Source organism: Schistocerca nitens, chromosome 2, assembly GCF_023898315.1.
Source record: "Schistocerca nitens isolate TAMUIC-IGC-003100 chromosome 2, iqSchNite1.1, whole genome shotgun sequence".
Taxonomy (NCBI): Eukaryota; Metazoa; Arthropoda; class Insecta; order Orthoptera; family Acrididae; genus Schistocerca; species Schistocerca nitens.
The window spans coordinates 642,187,565-642,213,871 of NC_064615.1; the positions used below are offsets into that span (position 1 = coordinate 642,187,565).

General features: G+C 42.5%; 1 protein-coding gene across 1 annotated transcript in view; it reads left to right on the plus strand.

Moving 5' to 3' along the window:
- Positions 1-26,307, plus strand: part of LOC126235225 (uncharacterized) — a 112,904-nt gene that overhangs the window by 68,179 nt on the left and 18,418 nt on the right. The window contains exon 3 of the mRNA XM_049943955.1: positions 1,803-1,962. Within this exon, the coding sequence (XP_049799912.1) occupies positions 1,803-1,962 (160 nt within the window). The remainder of the gene's footprint in view (positions 1-1,802; positions 1,963-26,307) is intronic.

Here is a 26,307-nt window from a genome sequence, read left to right on the forward strand (position 1 = left end):
GTGTGCTTATATTTGAATTTTGTACTTGTAATAGCAGAAAGAGCAAAAGCTTTGAAACTAGTGTGATATTCTGATTTGTTATGTGTTTTTATGCAACACCAACCAATATTTGATAGTTGAGAGTGGTCCTTCTGTGTTTATGATTGTCATAAGTAGTAAAAGAATACAGAAACTCAGGTAAAGCACAATCACATTTACCACCCCAAAATATGATTGTTTTTGATTCATTAAATACATTAAAATACTGAATAACAGAAGGAAATGCCTGTGTGTTGAAAGTGTGATCATTGTTTTTTACAGCTGTGATTTTCTGACTATAATTTAAAATTAAAATGGTAATTATTCTTAACTGTAGTTGTGAACATTAAATCTTGTTTGCCTCGTAGTAGAGTTGGCCAGTTCAGATCCTGACAGCATCTACCTAATGATCTCAAAAATGTATAATTGTGTCCTATGGTATGAGGGTTGAATGAAAAGTAATGCCTCCACCTTCATTAATTGGGTTTGGATGGTAATATTTTAATAAATCAAACGCAGAAATAATCCTTAGAATGTGATATTTAATTACCAATATTCACTTTTCCACACAATCACAAGCCAATGGGATACATTTCTACCAACGCTGAACAAGTTTTCTGAAGCCGTCATGGAAGAAGTCAACACACTGTTTCTGCAACCACAGTCTCACAGTTCTCTTAATGTCTTCATCAGAAGCATAATGATGTCCCCGCAGATTGTCTTTCATTATCAGGAACAGATGGAAGTCAGACAGTGCTAAATCTGGACTGTATGGAGGATGCCAATGGTGGTGAAATTCAGTCTCTGAAGTTCTGCTGTGCTGACACATGAAGTTTGTGGTTTTGCCAAGCAAAGCAATAATATGACCCACACATCTTGTGAAACGCCGACTGTGATTGCAGTTTCTCTCTGAGTGATACAATGATTGTCATGAATCAAACTGTCAACATTTTTCTTGTGAAACTCGGTGGTTGCTGTCGCAGGACGTCCAGCTCTTTGTCACGCAGATCAGATGATCCCACCTCAACATCTTTAAACTTACTCGCCCAACTACGCATAGTACTCACATCAACACAATCACCATAAACAGCTTTCATTCTCTGATGAATCTCCTTTGAGGTGACACCTTCTGCTGTGATGGCGCTAATGACCATAGCAGTTTTGCGCCCTAAAAAAAACAAAAAACAAAAAAAAAAACCTTCTGCTGTCAAGAAATCAATGACTGCACGTTGCTTAAATCGCATTGACTGACTGTCTGTGCAGGGTTTCATACTGTACAATGTAACAACAAAACTGTTCAGTGCTAAGGCTCCCCGCCAACTGGAGCTGTAGAGAAGAGGCTACTGAACAAGCTAGTACCTGTCGCATACCAATGCTGGCAACTGTTGAAGAGTTATGAAGGTGGAGGCATTACTTTTCAGTCAACCCTTGTAGATGCCAAACATCAAGATTAGTGACCATCAAAGTTGATCTTTCAGTTTATAGACTGTAATTATTTTATTAATTGGCTTGCTGAGCAGTGCTATTTTTAGTCACTTGAGTACATTTTTCCGGTAACATAGTCCCTTATTACCATTAATATACAATTATATCATGTGTTCAGATCAAAGGAATGAAGTGAATAACATTAACGGGATGCTAGTGACTAAGGATGTAAAAGTTTCTAACACTGCTTTGAAGAAAATTATTTTAGTATTTTTAATCCAACTCAAAACATAAAATATGTTTCTTGTTATACACAGTTAATATCAACAGGTTGAAGCTTATCACTTGATATTTTTCAGGAGGAGCGGCAGCTTCGTAACTTATCTGTGGCCTACACTGGTTTGTCAGAGATACCAAGTTCAGCAATCCCTGCTGTGTTAAAGCTGCGGTTATTGGATCTTAGAGGAAATCCATGGATCTGCACTGAGTGTCATGCTGCTCCACTATTGATAGCAACAGGTTTGTTATCGTAAACTGCATTAACATTTCATGAATAAACTGTAACGCCTATATAATGAGCAAACATTTTGATACTGCTTATAAGTACAGTGTATTGATAACAATCACATTATGGAAAGGACAGATTACTGCTCACCATATAGGGGAGATGTTGAGTTGGAGATAGGCACAAAGACTGCTACAAATTTGAAGTTTTGGTCAGAAGGCTGTCTTCTAGAGGAGAGGACCCACACACACATTCACACAAGTGCGATTCACACACTCATGACTACTGTCTCTGGCCATTGATAGTCTCAGTGGCCAGAGGCTAGTGCTCATGTGTAAGTGACTTGTGCTTGTGTGAACTGTGTGTGTTACCACTTCAGGAGAAAGCCTTTAGGCTGAAATCTTAGAATTGAGCAGTCTTTTTGTTGTGCCTGTCTGCAACCCATTGTCTCCTCTATATGATAAGCAGCAGTCTATCCTTTTCATTATATTGTTGTTATTCCATACTGAATTTTACAATTTATAATACTTACTTACATTTCATTTGAAAGATGGGAGACACAATACTAATATGTGAGAGAAACACAGAGATTCAGTAGTCTTATGTTCTGTGACATCAGTGTTGGAGACAAAGATCACAACACAGTGTTTGCTTTTATGCCAAGTTAACTATTGTGTCATTTTGGGGATGGATTCCTAGTAGTCCTAGGATTGCTTCTGTCACTAATTTCTTCTTTCACCTCTACTTTATGTTTGTCAAAAATGATATCTTGCATCAGGGTTTGGTTTCCACATCGTATGGTGTGTCTCCTGGCTGGATAAGTTAATTAACAAGTGGGACGAAGGTGTGTTACCTGCATTAGGAGCAATACAGTAAAACAGTTTGGTATTCTAATCAGTGTTTGAGCTGAAGATGGCTTCTTCTTTTTCTCCTGCTCCTCCTCCTCTCTCTCTCTCTCTCTCTCTCTCTCTCTCTCTCTCTCTCTCTCTCTCTCTCCACTCTCCCTCTCCCCCACTCTCCCTCTCTTCTAGTTCTTCTATAACAATCATTTATCACATTTGCATGCAAACCACGACAATAATTAGTTAGTTTGTTTGGCTGGAGAAGTATACCGGTCTCTACGCACCAAAGTGTATCTTCATTTTAGTAATCTCACTCAAAGGTGTAGATGACTAGTACAACTGTAATTGCAGCCCAATTTGTTATCTGACAGAATCCATAAGTGTAGCATCATCATATAGGAAAATGTCGCTTAAAAGAAAAAGACCAGAACATGGCTTAGGTTGACTTGCAGAAAATGAGTGAGCTCATGGTCACTTGGGCTTAAACGAGATTGTGGCGCCGATAAACTCATCACCAGAAATATCGATACATAAACAAACCATCTTTGTATTGTATTTCATCTCTGACTTCTTTGCTTCCCGTGATGTTAAAGTTCAGTTCCGTGTATGTTGTTCTGCCATGATGTGCAATAAAATATAGTTCTCAACATGTTGGTGTATTCTCTGGAGAAAACCACCCTGAATCCACGACAGTGGTGACCCCGAGTTTCTTCGTTATTCGTTTTCACTTTCCGACAGTGCCCGCGACGACCGTGCCAGTTTTTTTTGTGTGTTTTACCACAACAGTGTTCAAACAATGATTTTGTCTCCACGCCTAACGCCCGATTTTGTGACAAATATGCACCGTGTTGCTGGTGATGTACACCCACCAGGATTGCAACACGGTGTCTCTCCTTCGACGGCTCCCCTGGTGTTGCTCGATATTTTCGAGCCTGTGAGGTTAGGAACACGCATGACTCTGGTTGCCAAACGCCTTTGTTCCCACCACCTCTTGTGCCTACCTCCACCAACCGTGCCACCACTACTTACGGCTCACGATGCAGTGCGGTACCAATGTCGAACTCCGTTAATATTTCATTGGACAACTTTCCACTGCTGGAGCAACAATTCTCGACACCCTACTCCATGTAACCCCATATTAACTACAGCCACATGGTTGGCTCTGCCAGGCTCATGGGCCTTTCACCTCAGCTTCCGACCATGCTCGCTGCTACTTCTGTCCCTCATCAATATGTGTCTTCTGACTTCGGCACATCAGCCTACAACATGAACAACAAGTGGTCTAGTGGGCCTAACGACACCCTATATTCTACCACTATGCCCCAGTGCTCTGTGCCATGGCTCTCACCTTATCCGAACATGATTTCGAGTGGAGTGACTATGAACAATGAACCTTTTTACCCTTCACCCCATGTTCGGCATCACTACACACACGGTGCTTCGGTTCAGCCCACACCTCTGCCACCTCCCTGCCACACAGGTGATTACAGTTCAACTCTCTTGTCGAGCTATCAGCATGTTAACATGTGCCCACAGTTCATGAATTATTTCTCACCTGTTGCATCCGCGCCGGCTCTAGTCGAGCTTCTGCAACCGTTTTCGGCACAGCTGGGTGCCTCTTCCATGTTTTCCATCTGCGATGTGCCATCTTCCATGAAACACATCTCTCCTGTCGCTTCTGTGCTGGCTCCTGTCGAGCTTCTGCATTCGTTTTTGGCACAAATCGGTGCCTCATCCGCATCAGCCTTCCGCGACGTGACACATCATCCTCCACCGCAATGTGCCACCTTCACTCTACCGCAGGACCAGTTCACAGCTCCATCGAGCTCCCTGACTGTGCCGCGAAGGCTCAAGAATGCTAATGCTGCCCACGCTTCGGATCTCACATCTGCTTCCGCACTTCACCCCAGGCTGCTTCCAGGCCACCACCACTCGCAAAACTACTGAAACTGCCTGTGTTCTCCATCAAGAACACCGAATTCTGGTTTGCCTTAGTTGAGCACATCTTTCAGTATTATTCACTTGATGGCCACGCACGGTATATTTGTCTAATGAACCATCTCCATGACCATGCTGACTTGATTCATGATTTGGTCACCACACCTCCTCAGGTAGACGTATACACTTATGTCAAGAGTGCGATACTGGAACGTGTTACACGGACGTTGACTGAGGAGGTCCAGCAGCTCATCTATGAGGAACAACTCAGCGACTCGGCTCCATCACAGCTGTGGCGCTGTCTCCGACTCCTTGTTAACAACCAGGCTGTGCCTGATAACACACTCTTGTCAATCTGGATCCCTCTTTGTGTCCAAACTGCCATCTCTTGCCTTGAAGATCAAGCAACTGACATACTTATCCGCACTGATGACCGAGCTCATTCTGCACTACAACGCGAGCTTCACACCCAGCAAACTGAACCCGTCTCCCACCAACAGCTTCGCCCTCCCCCTGCACACCATGGACACCATGTTAATTTGGACACCGGTAACCACTCGCTGGCACTGCCGATGGCCTCACCCCCTCCTGCAGTCAACTCTTTGGCAGGTACGGACCCTCGTCCTTCCCCCTTGGCAATGGGCTCCCTGCAGGATGCACATCCACATTACCCCTACTGCTACTTCCACAAATGTTTCGGTGATGCAGCAAGGAACTGCAGAGCGCCTTGCTGTTTCCCAAATGCCGGTCACAGGTAGGTTCAGGTGCCGCCTCCTGCACACAAGACAGGCACCTCGCAGTGCTTCACTCAGTTCGTGAACGTCCTAACATTTGTGGACGCTTATATGTCAGACATGTCTTCGGGACAACTGTTCCTCATTGACACGGGTGCTGATGTGTCCCTACCGCCCACGTCTCTAGCATCCAAGAACATTCGTTCCCACCACACGTCACTACAAGCCGTCAACTCCAGTAAACTGCAGTGCTTTGGTTCGACATCCCACTCTGTTACGCTCTTTCCGAACTACAAGCTCAAGTGGACTTTCCTAGTCTGTGATATTGACGAACCTATCATAGGTATTGATTTCTCGCGCCACCACAAACTTTCCCCCGACACAGTCTGCAACACTGTGTTTCATCACCTGACAAACACTCACTTTCCCTGTGCTCCATCGAGCCCTCGCTCCCTGGATGCATCTGTTTGTGCTCAACTAGTACACATATGCTCGTCTCTTTTGACTGCGCTGCAAGAAATTACACACAAGTGCTTCATCAAACAAGAACAGTTCGCTCGCCTACGCAACGAAAATTTCGAGCTCGCCTGCCGGATCCATGGAAAACAGTTTGAGCTCTCCATCGCTTTCAAGAAATTAAAAACACTTCAACAAGGACAAATAAAGGTTAGCAAGTGCATCGACTGTACAGACAATCCTACTTCCGTGTGCTCCTCATCCGTCACCTCTATCAACTGTGCTGTCACCACAATGTCGTACACAGACTTGTGTAAACTAGGCCCCCGTACCGCTGTCGCCACATGTACTGACAGCTCCATATTGCCACACTCTCCTCACACCACAGTTGTTGATTCTGACTTGTGTACCACTGTGCATGCGCACCACACCTCACTTCAGTTTGGCCTGCCCCCAGTGGACGATCTTGCAAACTGTGAAACCACTGCTCCTGTGCACCAACGTGTGAACTCGATGGACTACAGACAGTGCACTCACGCCTGAACGCAATTTACATGCTTCGACCGAGACAGTGCTGCCACAGGCCGCACCCACGGCCGCTGTGCCTACTAACGATTCATGAATCCGCCGAACTTTCACGATTCCGGAGTTTGCGCTGTCTCCTGGGACATGACGCCACCTCGGCTTCCTTCGCAAAAGCAGTAATCCTGCTCCACCTGAATCACATGAGACAAGCAGTAAACAAACAGCCTCCATTGCGTCAGGCAACATCGCAGTGGTTATTAACAGAACAATGCACAGATTGTGCCTCACACCGGGTCCTCCCATTTGTAGTAAACCCTGGAGACTTTGCCACAAGCGCCTTTGTGATCTCAGAAAGCAAATCACAGAGCTCTTAAATGCCAGTGTCATCGAACCCTCCGCCAACTGCTGGTCCACTCCCATCCATATGACACCCAAAAAAGGATGGGACCTGTCGCATGTGCGGGGATTACCATCGCTTGAATGCGAGAACTATAATGGACAACTACTCTGTACCAAACATTGCCGACTTCACCAGCGTGCTATTGGGCGCATCTGTTTTTTCCATAATCGACTGTAAACAGGCTTACCACCAAATTCCAATGGCCCCCGAGGATATTGAAAAAATAGAAATCACCACACCCATAGGCCTCTTTCAATTCCAATTCATGCCTTTTGGACTCAAAATTGCCACACAGATGTGGCAACGCTTTATTAACGAGATTTTGTTCAGCCTCATATTCTGTTTTGCTTACCTCGATGACATACTTGTCTTCAGCTTCTCTGTCGAGGACAATATACATCATGTGCAGACTGTTCTAGACATCTTGAAAGCCACAAGCATCAAAACCAACCCCGAAAAACTACAACTGCAACAGCCTGCTGTCACCTTCCTTTGCTTCCGGGTATCGGCTGACGGTATCTCACCTCCACCGGAGAAAGTACAGTCCATCTTAGATCTACCAAGACCTTCTTCATTCAAAGAACTTTGGCATTTTCTTGGCACTGTGAACTGCTATCGAAAACACCTACCCCAAGCCGCGGAAATCCAAGCCTCGTTAACAAACGCTTTGGCAGGAAAAAACACCTCTGGAACCTGGCCTGTGCAGTGGACACCAGAAATGACACTCTTTCTCGGAACTCAAGAAACTCCTCGCCGAAGGCTGCACAATCGCGCATCCCCACCCCGATGTGCAACTTTTCATAACAACAGACGCCAGTGACTCTGCCATCGGCGCCGTTCTCAGCCAGACAGTCGACAGCCAGACCTTGCCCCTACAGTTTTTCTCCCAAAAGCTCAATAACGCCCAATGCAAATATTCCATGTTCGATCGTGAACTGCTGACTGTGTACGAGGCGATCAAACATTTTCGAGTGGATGTTGAGGGGCGCTCTTCTATGTTCTCACTGACCACAAACTCTTGGCAGCAGCTATAATGAACCCTCCGGCCGACCCTCCCCCACATTGCTTCCATTATTTCGACTTCATTTTACAATTCACCACCGATGTCAGGCACATAAAGGGTGCTGACAATATTGTTGCTGATTTTAATCCCGTGTCGATACTGTATCTTCCCTTTTGGATCTTTCTGCTCTCCCTGAACTCCAATCCTCTGACGAACATACACTGAAATTAATCTCCGACCCAGCTTCTTCTCTACACCCTGTCCTTACCACCTTTCGCGGTATTTCCGGCAAAGTCTGGTGCAATGTCAGCACGGGCACACTCCGCCCCATTATCCCCGCCACACTCCGTCAAGCTGTTTTCAATGCTCTTCACAACTTGGCTCACCCTGGCATTCGAGCTTCAGCCTGCCTAGTCGCGGAGCACTTCGTTTGGCAAAACGTCAATAAAGACTCGCAACAGTCGGCACGCAAATGCCTTGTGTGTCAACGCAACAAGGTACACAAATGCACCTCTCCACCTCTCGGCACCTTCCCTATTCCTCCTGGGCGATTTCAGAATGTGCACATCGACATTGTGGGCCCTCTTCCTGTCTCCAATGGTTTCCACTACATACTTTACACCATTGATTGTACTACGCATTGGGTCGAAGCCACCCCTCTTCCAAACATTACTGCAGAATCTGTCACTCGTTATTTCATTGAGTCATGGGTATCACATTTCGGTTGTCCCGCGCTCATTACCACTGACTAGGGCCGTCAGTTCGAGTCGGCCCTGTTCAATGGCATTTGCCATATCTGCAGAATCCGACACATACACACGACTGCTTACCATCTGCAAAGCAATGGCCTCGACGGGCGCTGGCACCTCACCCTCAAGGCGGCCCTCCACTGCCATGACTCCTTATGGATGGAGGCCCTGCTGCTTGTACTGCTCAGTGCTCATGCAACCTACAAGGAAGACATCAAAGGGACAGTTGCAGAATACGCATATGGACAAACCCTGGTCCTCCCAGAACTCGTCTGTCCTCCTGCCTGTCACTCACTTTCACACCTACCCTCGTTCATTGAAATCCCACTTCACCAGCCTGCTGATTCCCCCCTCCCCCTCCCCCCCTCCCACAATCCGCTCACACACCTCCGACGGCCTATGTACCCACTTCCCTTTCTCCGACTATAATTTTGTCATGCTCCAGGACGACTCTGTCCGAGCACCTCTCCAGCCCCCATACTCTGGCCCTTATCGTGTGCTTCGATGATCCACGAACACATTTGACATCCTGATAAAAAATTCCCCCGTCACTGTGTTGCTGAACAGACTCAAACCAGCTCATGTCGAGCCCGTATCTACGCCATCAACTGAACAAAAATTACATGAAGCGAAATGTAGTGTGAGGAGGGCTATGCAAGAGGCGTTCAATGAATTCGAAAGTAAAGTTCTATGCACTGACTTGGCAGAAAATCCTAAGGAATTCTGGTCTTATGTCACAGCAGTAGGTGGATCAAAACAAAATGTCCGGACACTCTGTGACCAAAATGGTACTGAAACAGAGGATGACAGACTAATGCCGAAATACTAAATGTCTTTTTCCAAAGCTGTTTCACAGAGGAAGACTGCACTGTAGTTCCTTCTCTAGATTGTCGCACAGATGAGAAAATGGTAGAAATCGAGATAGATGACAGAGGGATAGAGAAACAATTAAAATTGCTCAAAAAGGAAAGGCCGCTGGACCTGATGGGATACCAGTTCGATTTTACACAGAGTACGCGAAGGAACTTGCCCCCCTTCTTGCAGCGGTGTACCGTAGGTCTCTAGAAGAACGTAGCGTTCCAAAGGATTGGAAAACGGCACACGTCATCCCCGTTTTCAAGAAGAGACGTTGAACAGATGTGCAGAACTATAGACCTATATCTCTAACGTCGATAAGTTGTAGAATTTTGGAACATGTATTATGTTAGAGTATAATTACTTTTCTGGAGACTAGAAATCTACTGTGTAGGAATCAGCATGGGTTTCAAAAAAGACGGTCGTGTGAAACCCAGCTCGCCCTATTCGTCCACGAGACTCAGAGGGCCATAGACACGGGTTCACAGGTAGATGCTGTGTTTCTTGACTTCCACAAGGCATTCGATACAGTTCCCCACAGTCGTTTAATGAACAAAGTAAGAGCATATGGACTATCAGACCAATTGTGTGATTGGATTGAAGAGTTCCTAGATAGCAGAACGCAGCATGTCATTCTCAATGGAGAGAAGTCTTCCGAAGTAAGAGTGATTTTAGGTGTGCCGCAGGGGAGTGTCATAGGACCGTTGCTATTCACAATATACATAAATGACCGTGTGGATGACATCGGAAGTTCACTGAGGCTTTTTGTAGATGATGCTGTGGTGTATCGAGAAGTTGTAACAATGGAAAATTGTACTGAAATGCAGGAGGATCTGCAGTGAATTGACGCATGGTGCAGGGAATGGCAATTGAATCTTAATGTAGACAAGTGTAATGTGCTGCGAATACATAGAAAGATAGATCCCTTATCATTTAGCTACAAAATAGCAGGTCAGCAACTGGAAGCAGTTAATTCCATAAATAATCAGGGAGTACGCATTAGGAGTGATTTAAAATGGAATGATCATATAAAGTTGATCGTTGGTAAAGCAGATGCCAGACTGAGATTCATTGGAAGAATCCTAAGGAAATGCAATCTGAAAACAAAGGAAGTAGTTTACAGTACGCTTGTTCGCCCACTGCTTGAATACTGCTCAGCAGTGTGGGATCTGTACCAGATAGGGTTGATAGAAGAGATAGAGAAGATCCAACAGAGAGCAGCACGCTTCATTACAGAATCATTTAGTAATCGCGAAAGCGTTACGGAGATGATAGATAAACTCCAGTGGAAGACTCTGCAGGAGAGACGCTCAGTAGCTCGGTACGGGCTTTTGTTAAAGTTTCGAGAACATACCTTCACCAAAGAGTCAAGCAGTATATTGTTCCCTCCTACGTATATCTCACGAAGAGACCATGAGGATAAAATCAGAGAGATTAGAGCCCACACAGAAGCATACCGACAATCCTTTTTTCCACGAACAATAAGAGACTGGAATAGAAGGGAGAACCAATAGAGGTACTCAGGGTACCCTCCGCCACACACCGTCATGTGGCTTGCGGAGTATGTATGTAGATGTAGATGTAGATGTAGATGTAGATGTAGATGTAGATGACATGAGCGCTCCACTACTCCTACTCCCAAATGACGCTCCATCTTTGCTCCCTCCCTCGAGCGATCACTCATCGTCGTGTGCATCTCAGAACTCCTCGTCGAGCTCGTTGCTGAGCTCCCCACCAACCACACTCTTTCGATTGAGCTCACAACCCACAACCATGAACTGCTCACCGCTACCTGTGTCGAGCATGTCCCCGCTCTCGCCTGCCTCACCGTGTTGAGGTTTTTCTCCCCCCACTCCCCTGGTCAACACACCCTCACTTGAAGTGACAGTCCCTGTGCCCTCTGACATCATTCACGAAATTTCTATAATACTCAGGGACAATTTGCTATGTATCGTGTGTTTCTCATCTCCCAGTGTTTCCAGTGATAATTCTGTGATACCATGCCACTTAATTAAGTGTTTCCCTCTGCCGCCTGACGTCGACCGAGAAACGCTCTGGGCATTCGCAACACTTTTGGCCAACATCATCGTGATTGGTCCATACAGGCCCGCCTCCTCTTGACACACACAGCCTGTACGACGACCAGCTCGCTTCCATGATTTCCACGTCAACTAGCCAACCCTCGCAGCTTGACGACTTCCAACACCACTACCTGAGGACTCTGTCGAGCTTACTATCATTCGTCTACCTCACACAGCTCCACCTGACACCAAAGTTACCCCTCCTCCGGTCTCTCAACAGTACTCCGTACTGGTGGGGGGGCTATGTGACACCGATAAACTTGTCACCAGAAATATCGATACATAAACAAACCATCTTTGTATTGTATTTCATCTCAGACTTCTTTGCTTCCCGCGATGTTAAAGTTCAGTTCTGTGTGTGTTGTTCTGCCATCATGTGCAATAAAATATAGTTCTCAACATGTTGGTGTATTCTCTGGAGAAAACCACCCTGAATCCACCACAAGCTGGCTAGCTGGTCTAACATGATTGGTCAGCCAGAGATGCTGTATCTCTGTTGCAGCAGCCTTGCCAGATGTAGACATAATGACACTGTTGAGTAGTCTCATGTACAACTGGAAACAAATATAAATTTGCAGCAAATTCTCCTGGATATTTAATGATAGATAAAGGCCGAAATGCATCATATGAGCATAAAAGTCATTCCTTGCCTGATGTTTGTCTTTTACGATTGTGACCTAGTCAGCCTGAATGCAGAACTACTGTTTGTTGGAATTGGAACACTCTTTAATGAGAATCTGAATAAGAAATTCCAGTAAAATTTAGTCTAAATAAGAACTTATTGCAGTTTTTAGATAATCTATTAACAGATAAATGTAAGGGAGGTAGTGGTATTTTGAAACAGAGTTGTAATATGAAACACTATAGTATTTGCAGACTACTTATGTCATCTGGTAGCAGCTTCAATTATCACTAGCATAATGTTCTGTTTCCTCCACTAGAGGCAGCAGAGATCAGTATCACATTGTTTATGGCTATAAGTGGATGCACTTTGTTTTCCAACCTCCAAAAGTTTTTGCAGTGTTAAATTCAAATATTTTCCTGCTACCTTCATTTACAAGTTAGAATACTGTTTCTACTTTAAAATTTAGCAAATGATAATTTTAGTTACTTAAATTATTTATTGAAAGTCTAGTTTCATTGGTTAGTTTCAAAAGTGGTGTAGGGTGGAAATATGAAACATGTTGTTCCATATTACACCCTCTTTTGTTTTGTTGGTGTCACTGTGCCAAAAGCAGGTTATAGTATGAAAAAATGGGAATGCAACAGAAATGGTGCCCTGAGGATATGGTTCAAGGAATATTGGCTGCCATGGATAAAATTAAATCTCTGAATGAGGCAATAAGATGTTTCAATATATCAAAATCTACACTCTTTAGAAAGATGGCTAGAAAGGATATAGATGTAAATGCTTTAATGCCTGAAAAATTAAATTGAAAACTTGTTCTTCCCCAAGAAAATGAAAAAGACCTTATTTAGTATTGTCTGTTGATGGAAAAGAGGTTTTATGGACTCACAAATAATGACATAAGGCAAATGGCTTATCAGCTGGCAGTAAGACATGGAATCGGCAATCCATTCAGTGATGATATTAATGGAATGGCATGGTTCGATCACAACATGAGTAGACACAAGAATCATCTTTCAGTACGACAGCCTGAAGGAACATCACTTCTCGAGATATCAACTTTAACTGAGAGAGAGTCATGAGCCTTTTTGATCTTCTGGAAGCTGAATACACTAAATATTGTTATTCCTCTGACTGCATCTTCAATGTTGACAAGTCTGGTCTTAGTGTTGTGCAAACAGAAACTCCACGTCCTGTGGCATGAATGAGAGGAAACAGATAGGAGCCCTCACTGCTGCAGAGAGAAGACGTCTGGCAATGAACATCATATGCATGAGTGCAGGTGGCAACTTCATGCCTCCTGTGATGATTTTCCAATGCATCAATGGGATAGACAGATTGATGAAAGGTGCACTTCACGGAGCCATGGAAAATGTCATCTTCAGGCAGGGTACAGTCCTATCTATTCACTGAATACCCATTTTGTTTAACATAAAAAACATACAGCTTAATCCCCAGTATTGCTCAAATTGGATGGATCTTATTCTCATACCTGGAATATAGGTGCCATAATAAAAGCAAAAATAATAGTGTGACCATCCTCTCCTTGCCACTTAGTACTACACATAGACTGCAACCCCTCAATGGGACTTCCATGGCACCTGAAAGCATATTATAGTGAAGAGATCAGACAGGCTCTAAGAAGAGGTAGGATGATATTGCAGAGAAGTTCGGAAGGCCATACCTCAGAGTCCAAAGTGATGCAATAACAGTCAATATATTCAAATGTACCAGCATGTAACCACTGAACAAAGGTGTTTTTACTGAACCTGATTTCACTGTAGCTGAACATGAAGCAGAATGGGTTGCTGACATTGTGAAACTTCTGGAACTGAAATTGGGGTGTGATTCAAAGAAAGGTGATAAAGGGCAAGTGGAAGAGTGGACAGTGTGCCCATTAACATACGTAGGTTATGTCAAGCCACAACACATCTCTCCAGTCCCAAGTGCAAAACAGAAGACATCAAACAGAGATCAGAAAGCACTTTTGGGTATTGTCCTAACCAGTTCACTTTATAAAAATGTGTTAAAGTTTTGCATAGACAAGAAACAAAGTGAACAAATGTACTGCAGAGGAAGGCATCAGCTCAGATAACTTCCTCTTATAGGACTAAGAAAGGTCACCATGATCAACCAGGAACCAGCAGGACATCAAATAGTTCTACAAAAGAGATGATTTTTCTTAAGAAACAAAGACTTTTGACAAGAAAAAGAAATGAAGATGGAAGTTCTGTCTAGGAAGAGGAAATAGAAAGCCTATCTTCTGGTGGTTCAAACACAATGGAACCTGTTGGGAAAGAGGTTCCTGAAAATGATCATCCATACTGTCTGCTTTTTGACAAGGCATTTAAAGAAATTGAAATCTGGAAACTTTGTGTTCAGTATACTGTGTGTCAGTAATGGGCTCATATGGTAGTGCAGAGGACGTGAGATTGGTGTGTTCATTTGTGATTTTTGTTCATGAAGAAATTTTAAATTGTAATTGTGGTTTGTAGCTCATGAAACCAGCTTTACTACAGATTTACATTGTAATAAATGATTTTCTTCCATGTGAGGTCGAAATATAATTTAATAAAAATGTAAACTGACAATGTGCGTTTCATATTACCACCCCACTTAAAAATGCCCATAATTTGCAGGAAGTTAAAAAATCTATTTTAATTATTGCACATGTTCATTTTTCATCAGAATTGTTATTGATCCTTTATAACAGATGTACAGACTAACACTGGTGACATTTTTGATGGAACAGCCACATTTCGAATTTAGTATTTTGCTTTAAACAAAAAAGTGTATTATATTACCACCACTTTCCTGTTGAAAATAAGATGAAAATTAGCAAAAACCTATGGATATTTTTGGGAGTATAAAAACATTACATAACAGATGGGATGAATCCACCTGGAACCCCCATTTCGGATTATATACAGGGTGAGCCAAAAGTCCAGATAAACCCCTATAAAAGTCAAACGGCTTGAACAATCATAGTGGCATCTGGTATGGAGTGTCTGTAGGTGGGGATGCAACTTACAGGAGCTATGGCGACAAGAGCAGTTATCTTGAAATCCACCTTCTTGTATTTGAGTTACTTGTTTCAAATGGGAAGGGGGTCATGTGGCATATCATTTTGAGTTTCCCAACAGTCAGCCTTTCCTTCTCATCCCATCTGGTAAATCTCCCGTGACCTGGGGTTCTGGGTGAATTTTATGAACTGTATCCCTTTCTCAAAACCTCTCCAGTCCTTTTCCTTCAACCCTCTTCCTTCCCCTTCAACTCTTCTGCCAGAAGGACGAGTCACTGGCTCCAAAAGTTTGTAAAAGTTAAGTCCTTTTGTGTGTGTGTTCCACTGTCGCCACTTGCTGAGTAGATTTTTTATCTATCCATTTACATTATGTTATCAATAATTGATTATTTTCATTATATCTAAAAAGAAAGATGATGAGACTTACCAAACAAAAGCGCTGGCAGGTCGATAGACACACAAACAAACACAAATATACACACAAAATTCAAGCTTTCGCAACAAACTGTTGCCTCATCAGGAAAGAGGGAAGGAGATGGCTTAGCAATTTTCATGTGACCAGAATTTTCTCAGGGTCTCTGCCATATCTTTTACTAAGATATTACTGTGGTAATTGTTGTTTGCTTCATGCACAGATCTTTTCACATATGCACAAAGCTCTACTAACCTTTCCTTGCCATTATTTGTACATTCTCATTTGAATTGTGAGTCAACAGTCTCTGTTTCCTCAGTATCTTCTGAATTTCATTATTAAATCGTGGTGGGTCCTTTCCATCATTTCTCCACGTACTAGGCACATAACTCTCCAGACCATGATTTATGGTCTGCTTAAATAATTCCTCTACATCATTCTTACCGGAACTAGCTGATGTCAGTTAACTGTATAAATAAATGAGATACTAACAAGTGCCTGTCTGCTCTGTCTAGCAGAAACACTCTCCTAGTCTTCTTGATTGATTTATCAACTTTCATAACTGTAGTTGCCCCCCCCCCCCCCCCCCCCCATGAACCATGGACCTTGCCGTTGGTGGGGAGGCTTGCGTGCCTCAGCGATACAGATAGCCGTACCGTAGGTACAACCACAACGGAGGGGTATCTGTTGAGAGGCCAGACAAACGTGTGGTTCCTGAAGAGGGGCAGCAGCCTTTTCAGTAGTTGCAGGGGCAACAGTCTGGATGATTGACTTATCTGGCCTTGTAACATTAACCAAAACAGCCTTACTGTGCTGGTACTGCGAACGGCTGAAAGCAAGGGGAAACTATGGCCATAATTTTTCCCGAGGGCATGCAGCTTTACTGTATGGATAAATGATGATGGCGTCCTCTTGGGTAAAATATTCCGGAGGTAAAATAGTCCCCCATTCGGATCTCCGGGTGGGGACTACTCAAGAGGACGTCGTTATCAGGAGAAAGAAAACAGGCGTTCTACGGATTGGAGCGTAGAATGTCAGATCCCTTAATTGGGCAGGTAGGTTAGAAAATTTAAAAAGGGAAATGGATAGGTTAAAGTTAGATATAGTGGGAATTAGTGAAGTTCGGTGGCAGGAGGAACAAGACTTTTGGTCAGGTGGATACAGGGTTATAAATACAAAATAAAATAGGGGTAATGCAGGAGTAGGTTTAATAATGAATAAAAAAAATAGGAATCCGGGTAAGCTACTACAAACAGCATAGTGAACGCATTATTGTGGCCAAGATAGACACGAAGCCCACGCCTACTACAGTAGTACAAGTTTATATGCCAACTAGCTCTGCAAATGACGAAGAAATTGAAGAAATGTATGATGAAATAAAAGAAATTATTCAGATAGTGAAGGGAGACGAAAATTTAATAGTCATGGGTGACTGGAATTCGGTAGTAGGAAAAGGGAGAGAAAGAAACATAGTAGGTGAATATGGATTGGGGCTAAGAAATGAAAGAGGAAGCCGCCTGGTAGAATTTTGCACAGAGCACAACTTAATCATAGCTAACACTTGGTTTAAGAATCATGATAGAAGGTTGTATACATGGAAGAACCCTGGAGATACTAAAAGGTATCAGATAGATTATATAATGGTAAGACAGAGATTTAGGAACCAGGTTTTAAATTGTAAGACATTTCCAGGGGTAGATGTGGACTCTGACCACAATCTATTGGTTATGACCTGTAGATTAAAACTGAAGAAACTGCAAAAAGGTGGGAATTTAAGGAGATGGGACCTGGATAAACTGAAAGAACCAGAGGTTGTACAGAGTTTCAGGGAGAGCATAAGGGAACAATTGACAGGAATGGGGGAAAGAAATACAGTAGAAGAAGAATGGGTAGCTTTGAGGGATGAAGTAGTGAAGGCAGCAGAGGATCAAGTAGGTAAAAAGACGAGGGCTAGTAGAAATCCTTGGGTAACAGAAGAAACATTGAATTTAATTGATGAAAGGAGAAAATATAAAAATGCAGTAAATGAAGCAGCCAAAAAGGAATACAAACGTCTCAAAAATGAGATCGACAGGAAGTGCAAAATGGCTAAGCAGGGATAGCTAGAGGACAAATGTAAGGATGTAGAGGCTTATCTCACTAGGGGTAAGATAGATACTGCCTACAGGAAAATTAAAGAGACCTTTGGAGATAAGAGAACTACTTGTATGAACATCAAGAGCTCAGATGGAAACCCAGTTCTAAGCAAAGAAGGGAAAGCAGAAAGGTGGAAGAAGTATATAGAGGGTCTATACAAGGGCGATGTACTTGATGACAATATTATGGAAATGGAAGAGGATGTAGATGAAGATGAAATGGGAGATACGATACTGCGTGAAGAGTTTGACAGAGCACTGAAAGACCTGAGTCGAAACAAGGCCCCTGGAGTAGACAACATTCCATTGGAACTACTGACGGCCTTGGGAGAGCCAGTACTGACAAAACTCTACCATCTGGTGAGCAAGATGTATGAAACAGGCGAAATACCCTCAGACTTCAAGAAGAATATAAGAATTCCAATCCCAAAGAAAGCAGGTGTTGACAGATGTGAGAATTACCGAACAATCAGTTTAATAAGCCACAGCTGCAAAATACTAACACGAATTCTTTACAGATGAATGGAAAAACTAGTAGAAGCCGACCTCGGGGAAGATCAGTTTGGATTCCGTAGAAATACTGGAACACGTGAGGCAATACTGACCTTACGACTTATCTTAGAAGAAAGATTAAGGAAATTCAAACCTACGTTTCTAGCATTTGTAGACTTAGAGAAAGCTTTTGACAATGTTGACTGGAATACTCTCTTTCAAATTCTAAAGGTGGCAGGGGTAAAATACAGGGAGCGAAAGGCTATTTACAATTTGTACAGAAACCAGATGGCAGTTATAAGAGTCGAGGGACATGAAAGGGAAGCAGTGGTTGGGAAGGGAGTAAGACAGGGTTGTAGCCTCTCCCCGATGTTATTCAATCTGTATATTGAGCAAGCAGTAAAGGAAACAAAAGAAAAATTCGGAGTAGGTATTAAAATCCATGGAGAAGAAATAAAAACATTGAGGTTCGCCGATGACATTGTAATTCCGTCAGAGACAGCAAAGGACTTGGAAGAGCAGCTGAACGGAATGAATGGTGTCTTGAAGGGAGGTTATAAGATGAACATCAACAAAAGCAAAACGAGGATAATGGAATGTAGTCGAATTAAGTCGGGTGATGTTGAGGGTACTAGATTAGGAAATGAGACACTTAAAGTAGTAAAGGAGTTTTGCTATTTGGGGAGCAAAATAACTGATGATGGTCGAAGTAGAGAGGATATAAAATGTAGACTGGCAATGGCAAGGAAAGCGTTTCTGAAGAAGAGAAATTTGTTAACATCGAGTATAGATTTAACTGTCAGGAAGTCTTTTCTGAAAGTATTTGTATGGAGTGTAGCCATGTATGGAAGTGAAACATGGACGATAAATAGTTTGGACAAGAAGAGAATAGAAGCTTTCGAAATGTGGTGCTACAGAAGAATGCTGAAGATTAGATGGGTAGATCACATAACTAATGAGGAGGTACTGAATAGGATTGGGGAGAAGAGGAGTTTGTGGCACAACTTGACCAGAAGAAGGGATCGGTTGGTAGGACATGTTCTGAGGCATCAAGGAATCACCAATTTAGTATTGGAGGGCAGCGTGGAGGGTAAAAATCGTAGGGGGAGACCAAGAGATGCATACACTAAGCAGATTCAGAAGGATGTAGGTTGCAGTAGGTACTGGGAGATGAAGAAGCTTGCACAGAATAGAGTAGCATGGAGAGCTGCATCAAACCAGTCTCAGGACTGAAGACCACAACAACAACAACAACAACTGTAGTTGAATGACATCATGATTGTCAATCCCTGTTTCTGTACTGACTTTGGGAATAAGGTCTGGCATATTTTGATGAGATGCCGTGCGTGGACATCCTGTGAAGTGTGAGGCCTTCATCAGCAAAGTTGGATGGCTATTTCTACAATGAGCTCAAACTTTGAACTTTGGGAGACACTGTTGGCATCACAGCTCATTAGACATGTTATACAATGCCTGTGCTGCTTCGGTAGTTTTAAATTTGTGTCCTTGTGAGCCTTTTAAGGCTTTAATTGCTAATGTTAATATCAGCTCATGCTCTGTTCAAGTGGCTGCTTGCATATTCCTCCATTAAAGGTTGAAATTGCAGAAGAAAATGTTTTGGAAGGGTTGATATATCACAAATTTCACATTTGTGAAAGAATTGTTTTTGGCTTACTGTGTTTTATTAATTGTGCATGGTGCAGCTGCTAATAAGGCAAACATATGGAAGTGTGTTTTTTTTAATTAACTAATTTCACTTCTCTGTTAGTTGTAGAAGGCTGATAATACTCTGTGCATTAGTTTTCTGTGCTACCACAGGATTTTTTTGTAATTGCAAGCAACTTGCAGTGGGTTTGTCTATTCTGGCACTGATCTTGTAATGTTTAATTGAGCTGGATATCCTGGTGTAGTGGTACAAGAATTTTCTGGGCTTAAGCGTACTTTATTTTACTGCTTTGCTCTTACGTAGTGTTATTGAAAACAGTTACCAGTGATCAGTAGTTATTTTATGATGACAGCATATCGTTCTTAGGTTGGAAGCTATGTGATTCTATTATCTCTTGTAATATACTACTGAAAGATAGTTAAAGCTGACATTATGTGGTCACCTATTAGAATCTGTTAACAATTAAAAATTTTTTTATTCATAAATACTAGAAATTTCTTTCACAACCTCAGTTACGGGCAAGGACCCATTGAGATTTGTTTTGGTGTTGCAATGTCTTATACTATTTGATGTACAGGGAGTTGAATGAAATTGTTATCTTTTAAAGCATCACTGTAGGTTAATAGTTCCTGTTTGATTGTATCATTCTGTTTTATATTAATGTTATTTCTGCTGGGACTTGGTCCTATGTGTTCTGGTTTTAGGGAATAACATTTTTACTGGTTAGTAGAGTTAAAGGTTTATCAATTTATTTCTTTTGAACACTATGTTCTCTAAAATGAGCCTTGAAATTCCTTTCTGTGTGATCAATACAAAACATTTCATAGTCTTGTCAGCTGATCATGTAGCCACCAGTTTCTAAATATTTGTTGCTGTTGCTACCAGTTTCATGGATCAGCCTGGAACCAACTGTACCTTTCATTTGAAATCCATTTTATACCTAAGTTTTTCTGAAGGCTTGTGCAATTCAGCCACAAAATGTGCCATTGTATAACATTGCAATAAACCTCATGCCTCCATATTTATTGTGTCCTTGTCACATATTTTTTACTTCAGCTTGTTATATAGTTTTGTTACATCACAGTCCTAATATCTGTTTGTCCTGGCTACTTGTTTAATCACATTTAATTCTTTTGCTTTGTTATTATGGGTGAGTGGTAGTCTTAGCATTCTGTCATCTACATAATGTGTGTAATATATAAGAATGCAGGCTTTCATGGTGTACCTCGATTATAAAATCTTCTTGGGTTGACAGCTGAGTCAATGCACCATTCTCTGGCAACGTTTCAGCAAGTTTCTTACTTGCCATCTTCAGGCAAAGTGTCAGGTTCACGCCCCGTCCAGGTCTTTATAGCTGCTGTATCACGGGCTTCCCTTGCATCCTTGTTGCTGGTAGGGCCAATCAGGTGTGATTGGAATCAGCATGTGGTGGGGGGGGGGGGGGGGGGGAGACGCGGGCACTGGTTCCCGGCATCTCATCTCGGTGCCACCTGTTTATTCCATCCGTAGCCACCAACCTGCCTCTCATCGTATTCTTGCTAATGCTGTGTTCCACACAGTGCTAAGTTGGAAGCTGCTATCCTGGTTGACCAGCTTATCACTGACTCATATCTCCACTGCTTCTTAATAATAGTCCCAGAAATCTTTTGCTCTTCACAGCATCTTGGTTTGCTCAAATTGAAACATGCATTCTTACTTAGGCTGTGCTCCGCTACAGCTGATTTATCCTCTTGTCCAAGGTGAGCACTTCTCACATGTTCAGAGATGCATTGTATGATGCAATGCTGCATTTGTCTGATATATTGTTTTCCACATTCACAGGAAATGCTGTAGACACCAGGTGTTCTTAGACCCAAGTTATCCATCATTGAGCTGAGCATATTCCTGATTTTTGTTGGAGGACTGAAGAAGGTTTTTATCTCATTCTTCTCCAATATGCTGGCAACCTTTGACGTGGGCAGTTATGCATATGGGAAGAATGCCAGGCCTCCCATACGCAGGGCCGCCCACAGCAAAGATTGCCAGGATATGGAGAAAAACAAGATGGAAACCATCTTACATCCTCCAACAAAAATCAGCAATATGCTGGGCTCAATGAATGACAACTTGGGTCTAAGAACACCAGGTTTCCTGTGAATGTGGAAAACAATATATCGGACAGACACAGCATAGCATCACACAATGCATTTCTGAACATGTGAGAAGCGTTCGCCTCAGACAAAAGGATAAATCAGTGGTAACAGAGCAGAACCTCAGTGAAGAACACGCTTTTCAGTCTGAGCAAACCAAAATGTTGTGTAGAGTGAAAGATTTTAGGGACTCTGTTATTAAAGAGACAATGGAGATACACTATGTGGTCAAAAGTATCAGGACACGTGGGTGAATATGACTTAATAGTTCATGGCGCCCTCCATCAGTAATGCTGAAATTCATTATGGTGTTGGCTCATCCTTAGCCTTGATGACAGCTTCCACTCTCAGAGGCATGCATTCAGTTAGGTGCTGGAAGGTTTCTTGGAGAATGGCAACCCATTCTTCATGGATTGCTGCACTGAGGAGAGGTATTAATGTCAGCCGTGAGGTCTGGCATGAAATCGGCGTTCCAAAACATCCCAAGGGTGTTCTGTAGGATTCAAGTCAGGACTCTGTGCAGGCTAGTCCATTACAGGGATGTTATTGTCATGTAACCACTCTGCTACAGGCCGTGCATTATGAACAGGTGCTCGATTGTGTTGAAGGATGCAATCGCCATCCCCGAATTGCTGTGGGAAGCAAGAAGGTCCTTAAAACATCACTGTAGGCCTGTGCTGTGATAGTGCCATGCAAGACAACTAGGGGTGCAAGACCCCTCCATGAAAAACACCACCATGCCACTCCAAATTTTCAAATGGTTCAAATGGCTCTAAGCACTATGGGACTTAACATCTGAGTCATCAGTCCCCTAGACTTAGAACTAAGTAAACCTAACTAACCTAAGGACATCACACACATCCATGCTCAAGGCAGGATTTGAACCTGCGACTGCAGGAGCCGCGTGGTTCTGGACTGGAGTGCCTGGAACTGCTTGACCACAGCGGCCGGCCCTCCGAATTTTACTGTTGGCACTACACACATTGGCAGATAATGTTCACCAAGCATTCGCCATATCCACACCATGCCATCGGATCGCCACATTGTGTACCGTGATTCATCACTCCACACAATGTTTTTCCACTGTTCAATAGTCCGATGTTCACATTCCTTACACCAAGCAAGGAATCATTTGGTATTTACCGGCATGATGTGTGGATTATGAGCAGCCACTCGACCATGAAATCCAAGTTTTCTCACCTCCTGCCTAACTGTCATAGGACTTCCAGTGGATCCTGATGCAGTTTGGAATTTTTATGTGATGATCTGGATACTTGTCTACCTATTATGCATTACAACCCTCTTCAACTGTCGGTGGCCTCTGTCAGTGTACAGACGAGGTTGCCCTGTATGCTTTTGTGCTGTACATGTCCCTTCACATTTCCACTTCACTGTCACATTGGAAACAGTGGGCCTAGAGATGTTTAGGAGTGTGAAAGTCTTGCATACAGACATATGACACAAGTGACACCCAATCACCTGACCACTTTCGAAGTCCGGGAGTTCCATGGATTGTCCCATTCTGCTCTCTCACGATGTCTAATGACTACTGAGGTCGCTGATATGGAGTACCTAGCAGTAGGTGGCAGGACAATGCACCTAATATGAAAAACATATGTTTTTGGGGGTGTCCAGATACTTTTGATCACATAATGTAAGAGTCAGTGATAACCTGGTGAACCTTGATAGCGGCTTCCAACTCAGCTCCGCGTGGAACACAACATTAGCAACAATACATCGAGGGCGCACCGACGGAGGCTTGTTTGTGGCAGTGAATGAAATAAACAGGCCACATGGAAATGAGACATCAGGACTTGGCGCCTGCAGCACCCTCCCAACATGCTGCGCCATTTCCGCTCACGCCTGATTGGCCTGGTCGGCGCCGAGGATGCAGAAAAGCCCATGGTTCAGTGGCTATAAGGACCTGGATCAGATGTGAACCCAACACTTCACCTGAAGATGGCTAGTAAGAAACTTGTTGAAATGTTGCTGGAGAACGACGCATTGACTCAGCTGTCATCCCGAGAAGATTCTATCATGTAATAGATAATTTTTTGCATACATTAGGATTTTGTTCGAAAAACTTATTTTCTAATTCATTTATGAAGATCTCAGATAAAATACCTGTAAAACAGTTGCCCATTGCGAGTCTGTCTTTTCATTAAAAAATCGTGTGGTTAAATTGAGAGTAACGACAACACAAATTCTAAAATTTTCATGAGTTCTGCTATTTCTCCTTGACTAATCTTCTTGTATGTTAATACGTTCTTTCCTATAATCTCCAATGTATTGAAACTTCCTGGCAGATTAAAACTGTGTGCTGGACCGAGACTCGAACTCAGGACCTTTGCCTTTCACGGGCAAGTGCTCTACCAACTGAGCTACCCAAGCACGACTCACACCCCCATCCTCACAGCTTTAATTCCGCCAGTACCTCATCTCCTACCTTCCAAACTTCACAGAAGCTCTGCTGCGAACATTGCAGAACTAGCACTCCTGGAAGAAAGTATATTGCGGAGACATGGCTTAGCCACAGCCTGGGGGACGTTTCTAAAATGAAATTTTCACTCTACTGCGGAGTGTGCGCTGATATGAAACTTCCCGGCAGATTAAAAATAAAAGCTTTTTACAGAGAAGCTATGAGGTGGCACCTCTGAGATTCCACTTCTAATACGTTATAAACTATAACGATTTTAATTAATAGTCATTATCTTGTTAATTGTCTTACAGTTATGGTCATGCTGAATGGTTTTAGTTTATAGATGTGATGTTGCTTTTAAACTTTTCATTCAATTCTGACTTTTACACAATTAAGTGTTATTTACTTTGTCAGCCCAAGAGCTTTCTATTGTTGCTCTTTGCATGTTTTATGTGGATTTTAAGTGCTGGTATGGATTTTATTTCTACATATTGTATGTCAGTCCAAGTTTTACTGTCAGATGCCCTCTTTTGTCACATGAAATAATTTTCATTGGTGACCACGTATACTGCATTTTAACTATTGAATTTATGATACTGGTTACTCATGCACCCTAGCATTAGTGCCCTCTACCGGCTTCAGTTAGTTATATAAATACAGGATGTGCCCAGACCATTACCAACACTCATTATGTACCTAGATTTATGGATACTGACATTGATAAGTACATCAGGATATTTTTATGGTGTTTATGGCTTGTGTGCATGGCTCTTAATAATGTCATCTTTTTTATTTTTGTATGGACTGCTGAGTCTGTTGTAGAAATTGCATCAGTTAACTAAATTTAGCTTGTTATTCCACTGTTTTTCTGTTTGTAGCAGATCTGAAGATGGTAGTGACAAAAACCAGTAATTGTAAATCATAAATTTTATGTGACCTTAAAGAAAGTGCTGTAACATGACCACAACTCCTTTACAGACTTTATGTCTTCAATTTGATTAGATGTAAACCTGATGGGAAATACCACATCATAGCAATACTATAGAATACCTATGAATTTGTGTATCATATTGTGAGCGTCACTATAAACATTCCTTCAATCAGTTTTAAGGAGAAAATGTGTGAGAGCTACTACATTATTTTTGTTACATAACATGAAAAGTGTAACACACAGACCTACAACAGTAACAACTACTAGTTCCTCTGCTATTGGCAGTTTTTGCATTAACACCAACATATCATCATTATGCACAGTAATGACCATTTGGAAATGTTTTTGTAGGTTTCTGTCTGTGTTTATAACAAAGCTATATTTAATGTTAAACAGTTATGATTGGATATACTATTAAAAATACCATTTACTGTGCATAATGATGATATGTTGGTATTAACACAAAAGCTGCTAATAGCAGAGGAACTAGTAGTTGTTGCTGTTGTAGGTCTGTGTGTCATGCTTTCCATGTTGTGCCATTTTAACACATTCACTAGTTTTTTGCAAAGCTGAGGATTTTCTTAGAACATATATGTTAAGATCATGACACAGTAAAGTATTAGTGTACTTTGAGCTACAGATTTCTAACACTATGTGTATAGTTTTGAAGTAAATATTGGTATGCTACCATCAAGTGATTGGTAGAAGTATACAACTAAGAGCTTCCAGAATTGTATCTCTACTGTTGCATGTTCAAAATGTTTTTCATAGTTCAGTCATTTGGTTTGAAGTATGGGATTAGTTGGTTGGTTGGTTTTTGAGGAAGGAGACCAGACAGCGAGGTCATCGGTCTCATCGGGTTAGGGAAGGACGGGGAAGGAAGTCGGCCGTGCCCTTTTTGAAAGGAACCATCCCGGCATTTGCCTGGAGCGATTTAGGGAA